This window comes from Cebus imitator, unplaced genomic scaffold (genome assembly GCF_001604975.1).
Source record: "Cebus imitator isolate Cc_AM_T3 unplaced genomic scaffold, Cebus_imitator-1.0 Scaffold296, whole genome shotgun sequence".
In the NCBI taxonomy this organism is placed as follows: Eukaryota; Metazoa; Chordata; class Mammalia; order Primates; family Cebidae; genus Cebus; species Cebus imitator.
Window position 1 is genome coordinate 500,919 of NW_016107611.1, and position 6,459 is coordinate 507,377.

General features: G+C 42.2%; 1 protein-coding gene across 1 annotated transcript in view; it reads left to right on the forward strand.

Moving 5' to 3' along the window:
* Positions 1-6,459, forward strand: part of ZNF283 (zinc finger protein 283) — a 28,709-nt gene that overhangs the window by 2,114 nt on the left and 20,136 nt on the right. Inside the window, exon 2 of the mRNA XM_017502348.2 lies at positions 1,342-1,460. Within this exon, the coding sequence (XP_017357837.2) occupies positions 1,342-1,460 (119 nt within the window). The remainder of the gene's footprint in view (positions 1-1,341; positions 1,461-6,459) is intronic.

The following is a 6,459-nucleotide window of genomic DNA, read 5'->3' on the forward strand; positions in this document are numbered from 1 at the left end:
CTCAGCCTCCTAAGTAGCTGGGATTACAGGCACGCACCACCATGCCCAGCTAATGTTTTTGTATTTTTAGTAGAGACAGGGTTTCACCATGTTGACCAGGATGGTCTCAATCTCTTGACCTTGTGATCCACCCGCCTCAGCCTCCCAAAGTGCTGGGATTACAGGCTTGAGCCACCGCGCCCGGCTTTTTTTCTGTTAGTTTTAATATAAATTTTTGCTTTAGTATTTTTAGACAATCCTCATACACCATATATATATATATATATATATATATATATATATATATTTAAAGATGGGGTTTCACCATGTTGATCAGGCTGGTCTTGAACTCCCGACCTCAGGTGATCCGCCCGCCTTGGCCTCCAAAGTACTTGGATTACAGGCGTGAGCCACCACGGCCGGCCTGACAATCCTCTTTTTTTAAAAACATTTATATCCAAAGGTTCTTACCACACCATCACAGTCATAATCTTTTTGCTGTAACCTGCGAATCAGTTAGTTGTCTCCTTTAAAACATTTTTTTCACACATACACACGCACACACACACGAGAGACAGAGAATATATAGCATTGTTTTTGATGTATGAATGTGTGCTTCGGAACAAATGGTTTCATACTCTTTAAAAAAAGAATGAGATTCAAATTTTATAGTCCATGAAGTTTTACCGGAACACAGCCACGCTGGATTGCTTGTGTGTTGTTTATGGCTGCCTTTGTACTCCACAGTCACAGTATCCACTCACGACCACTTATTGTTGTCTTTCAACAGTGGCATATAAAATCTCTAACGGTTCATCTCACATCTAATGAAACAGACTCACACAGGCATAAACTTAGAAACCATCCTATGAACATAAACAGGTCACGCAGGGTCCCACACACCGAATCGGACTAGCAAACTCCCTCACAGCAAGACACACCCATCTGTTCAATTGCCAGAGACTGTTCCAGGAGCGCATACCCTGATAAACTGGTGGTGTCGCTCAGTTCATTTCCAGGGACCCTACCCCGGATTCCCCTGCTTGCTCAGGTCTAACTCCCCAGACACCTCAGTCCCATCTCCGCCTGTTCTAGATTCCAGAATGCGTTCCTCAGCGAAGGCTGAGAACCTTTTAATTCGCTCTCACTCAACAAAGACCCTCAAGCAAAGCCTAGAGCTCCCGGTCGTCTTCAGAAACCGCTTTTCACAGAGGAAGCCGAGTTGCATGCTGGGAGCATCCCTGCTCTCCCGGTTTCAACTTCCGGGGACTCGCCCGCTGTGGACTGCATTTCCCAGAAGTCTCCGGGACACAGGTCTTTTAGGGGCGGGGCGAGCTTGCCTGCCAGAAGCACTCCCCGTAGCTCAGCTCCCAGCCTGCGAGCATTTCCCAGCTCTTGTTTCCCATCAGCCTCTGGGTCCAAACTAACCACCGGGCTCCGGGTCCTCTAACGGCGTCCTCAAAGTTCTTGGATTCTCTGTGGTAAGTTGGCCGAGTGTGTAGAAGTAATCAGTCCGGGTGAGGCTGGGAGGGCTCGGCGGGCTTTACTGGGACCGGATTGGAAGCGGTAGTGAGGGTGGGGGTGATATCGGGGGCGCTGGGTCAGGGGAGGGCCGGGTCTTCAAGCCTGTGTGCAACGCGAGCAGCCGAGGGATAGTGTGTCTCAGACGGCGTGGCAGAGCCGGGGCGTGTCTCCGCGGAGGTGGGTGCAGTTGTGAATGTGTGACGGGGTGATGGGGTGCGTGGTCGTATTTGAGCAATGCTCTAGGTTCCCTTTAGTCTGTCTTTGGGCCTGCCACAGTTAAATGACCGCAAGAAAGAAGTCTATGCTAAGTCCCAGAATGAACGTTTCAAGCAAGAAGGATGAGAATTTTAGATCTGGAAGTGTCCTCGCGACAGGCTCTTGACTGGGGAAGTTCTAGAGGTACGATTCCGGTAAAGGCGCCTCTACGAGCTCTATGGTGACGAGATACATGTTTCAGGGCCATTGCAACCAGACCGCTGTCCCCAAGAATTGCCCTCAACACAGAGGCAGACTCTAGCCTCCCGTTTCGTTCCGTTTGGTTGTGTGTGGATGGAGGCAGAAGTGGCCCTAGAGAACGTTTTGTTCTCGTTTTGTCTTTTTAAATTAAGTCTGTGCTGTGCTAGAAATGCTGGTGTCTTATGTTGCTGTTCTTCCACAGTGCTGCGAGTTTGCCAGATTTCTAGATTTCTAAGGAGTTGGAAGAGGAGAAAAGGATTTTTGCATATTTAGAAACCAAGATTTGGGTGAGGTTTTTTATAAGTACAATTTTTTATACATATGCATTCAATTACCTTTGTTTCTAGGTCATGAGAACTTTTTCTTTCCTTGGCCTGAAATATCTTGACTGGGTCTTCCCGGTCAAATGACACGCCATGCTGGTACATATTTCCTCCCAATTACCCCCTGTTGTTCTTCTCCTCAATTCTTTCCCACCTGTTCATATGCCAAATTGTTCGAATTCTTCAGTGCATTATGATGGTATAGAAAGGCACCTCTTGTAGATTGCTGTTAGAGCTTTCTTTTGGACTGTGATTATTTGAAGAAATTAGTAATTAGGTGGTGTCATATACAGGCTATTTTTTTCATCTTTTCTGTAGTCATTATTAAACATTTTAAATTTTTTTAGAGATTAGGGTCTCACTCTATTGCCCAGGCTGAGTGCAGTAGTACAGTTATAGCTCACTGCAACCTTGAACTCCTGGGCTTAAGTGTTCCACTGGCCTTGGCCTCCCAAAGTGCTGGGATTGCAGTGTGAGCCACCACGCCTGGCCCATAGTCATGATTCTTAAAGCAAGGCAAGGTATGAGGGATTTTAAGTAAGGGAAAATTTCTGGCAATATATGACAATGTTGTCTGCTTTGTGAGGCTTTTAGTGGTGGAAATATGATTGAGCTTTGAGCGTAGAGATTTGTGGTTTGCACCAAGAGTGGGGACCTTCAGATAATCTTTGGGTAGAAGTCTGTAACATTGCCAAGCATGAATTGTTTCAAGTCCAGCTTTGTGTGACATGTAAGAAGCTGTCTTGTGTTGTAGTTAAAATTAAGGCTCTGGATCTAAAGTATCTGAATTCAAATCCTGCCTCTACCTGTTGGTAGCTGTGTGAACTTAGACAATTGATTCAGGCCCTCTGCGATACATCTATAAAATAGGGACAGAATAGTAGCTACCTAATGGAAGCGTGATGAAGTAAGATGAGTTATTATGTATGAAGCTTTCTAGAGCAGTGCCATCCCCATGATAGGGGCTTACTGAATATTGAGTTGCTGTTACTGAATATTGAGTTGCTGTTACTGGGCTTTTCTGGATTATTTCCCATCAACTTTTTATATATTAGAGTAATAGAAATGTGAAGTTGATTGTGATGGGTGCTTGCAAATTTTTTTAAAAAGCAACCAGATGCTCAAATGACCTCAGACAGGAAAACTTTTTTTTGAGGCAGGGTCTTGGTGTTTTGCCTATGCTGGAGTGCAGTGACATGATCGTGGCTCACTGTAGCCTTGGCCTCCCAGGCTCAAGGTATCCTCCCGCCTCAGCCTCCTGAGTACCTGGGACTACAGGTACGTGCCGTAAAGCCCAGCCAGTTTTTTTGTATTTTTTATAGAGATGGGGTTTTGCTATCTTGCCCAGGCTGGTCTCGAACTCCTGGACTCAAGCGATCTGCCTGCCTCAGACTCCTGAAGTGCTGGGATTACAGGTATGAGCCGCTGTGCCCAGCCTTAGAAGAGGAAATCTTAACTGAGGTCTCCTTGTTCCACTGACAAGCTTCCAGGTGACCAAAACCCCTTGAAATTGAGACCAAATTCTTGTAAATATATGTAAATGTGTTTTTTAAGTGGGCAAAATGTCAATAATTTCATGAGGTTATCAAAAGTGACCATGACCCAAAAAGATCTCACTCTGTTGTTCTGGAAAAAAGATTGTAATTTCAGGGAAGGAGCTTGAAAAAATTAGTGTCCAATAGAATGAAAATAGTCAAGTAAATTGCAGTATATCTAATGATGGAATGATATGCACCTAATAAAAATTAAGTTTGTAAAGAAAGGAAGGAGAAATATAAATGATGCAATTTTAAGGAATCGTTATAGTTATGGATGAAAGTGCTCAAGAATATTTTGTTACATATCAATCCCATCTAATAAGACAGGGCTTTGGAAGACATATTTTAAAAGATTACATCTAAAATGTTACTTTAATTGGTCATTCAGTGAAGAAGTAGAGAGGCGCACCCATACTTATTGAGCATCTACCCTGTACCAAATACTGTTCTCTTTATGCACATTTATTTTCTTCCTCAGACTTTGAAGGTGGTTTATCTGATTTGTGTGGATTTACAGGAGAATATTGACAGTGAACGTATCTCATTGCCAGGAGTAACAGCTACAGGAAGTTCAAGAGCTGGTAGGTGTAAATTGTTTCAGGCCCACTGATTTTTAGTATTGGCCCCATTTGTTCAATTTTCTTAATGACTGAAATATGTCCCTCCTGTCAGTTTTTTTATATTTGGAAATGTCTGTATTTCCAATTATGGAATTAATGCAGGCTTGGTCAAAAAAACTCAGCAATCAGGAGACATACAGAGAAGAAAGCTGAAAATCACATCCTCTAGAGTTAATCATTCTTAATGTTTTGGTGGTTTGTTTTTTGTTTTTTTTTTTTTACTTTTTTGAGATACTGTCTCACTCTGTCACCCAGGTTGGAGTGCAGTGGTGTGATATTGGCTCACTGCAAGCTCCACCTCCCAGGCTGAAGCGATCCTCCCACCTCAGAGGGAAGGTAGCTGGGACCACAGGTGTGTGCCTCCATGTCCGGCTAATTTTTTGTGTTTTTGATAGAAATGGGGTTTCACCATGTTTCCCAGGCTGGTCTTGAATTCCTGAGCTCAAGCAATCTGCCTCCTTTGGCCTCCCAAAGTGCTGGGATTACAGGTGTGAGCCACCACACACTTGGCACTTTGGAATATTTGTGTTTAAATCTTTTTTCCTTTGTGCCTATGGGTGTGTTTTTTTTTTCTGCAGAATAAAATTATTGTAATGGGTAATGTAAATGAGTTGAAGACTCTTTAGTTCTTAGTTTGAAAAAGAAATCCAATCCAGATCTAGGTTTTATGTTAATCTTGAATATTTAGAGAGAAGAGGGAAGTGTTAGTGAGTCCCTTATTTGAAAACCTTCAAATATTGACATCTTCTGGGATTATAGAAATGTCATTTAAAAATGAATTACCGGGCAAGAAAGAGTTTTAGAATTAGATTATTTTAAAGCTTACCTCTACAGACAATGGCAATAATCACCAGTATACAGCCATTTTACCAAAAATACATTTTATAGATAATATTTCCAAGGACAGGTATAAATGCCAGGAGGTAGAATCTAAGAAGGCTATGGTTGTAAATATTTAAGTAAACCACCAATTTGTGCAGAAGAACAAGATTGAGCCTCTGGTTAAGTTCTCAGCTTGACACCTAATCAGGTTGTATTTTCTGATGCAGCTCAGTGATGCCGAATCTCTATGTATCTTCTGGGAGGAAGTAGTATTTTCCTCTATATGTTTCTGAGGACCTTTTTTCTCACATTGTTATTTAGGAAGAATGGCAGGCTCAAGGCTGGCCTGTGAAATTTGAGTTAGCATTATAAGAAAGCATGTCTGAGAAGGACATATTTTACTGTAAGCAAAATAGAATACCATTAAGTTTCTTTGTTATAATGGGATAAGGGACAATAACATTCTTCATTTTCAATAATAATGATGAAAATGTGGCCAAGCCTGGTGGCTCACACCTATAATCCCAGCACTTTGGGAGGTCAAGGCAGGAAGATTCCTTGAGCTCAGGAGTTCGAGACCAGCCTGGACAACACAGTGGGACCCTGTCTCTACAAACAGTTTTTAAAAAGAATAATTAGCAGGGCAAGGTGTCATGCACCTGTGGTTCCAGGTACTGGGCAGGGAAGCTCAGACGGGAGGATCACTTGAGCCCAGGAGGTTGGGGTTGCAGTGAGCTGTGTTTGTGCCACTGCACTCCAGCTTAGGCAACAGAGCCAGACCCTGTCTCTGAAAAAAAAAATACAACTTATAAACAACTATCATATACCATTCACTATTTTGTATGGATTTCTTATTCTTCTGTGGTAGACATTGTTCTCACCCTTCTTATTGATGAGGAAACAGAAGTGTTGAGAAATTAGTAACTATAAAGCTCAAATTCACATCCTAAAGGTCTGACACCAGAACTTTTGATCATGCATGTCTTTCTTCATCAGTTAATATGAACCAACACCATCATAACTAATGAGGGTATGGCAGGTTGTAATTTATTAAACCTTTTGCTTACTATTATGTAGTTTCTCATTTTTAGTTATCAGAAATTATTTTTGGTTGAATATCCTTGTGTATTTATCTTGCGTGCTTCTTCTTTAGCTATTTTTTTTCTTTTTTCTTTTCTCTCTCTCTTTTTTTTTTTT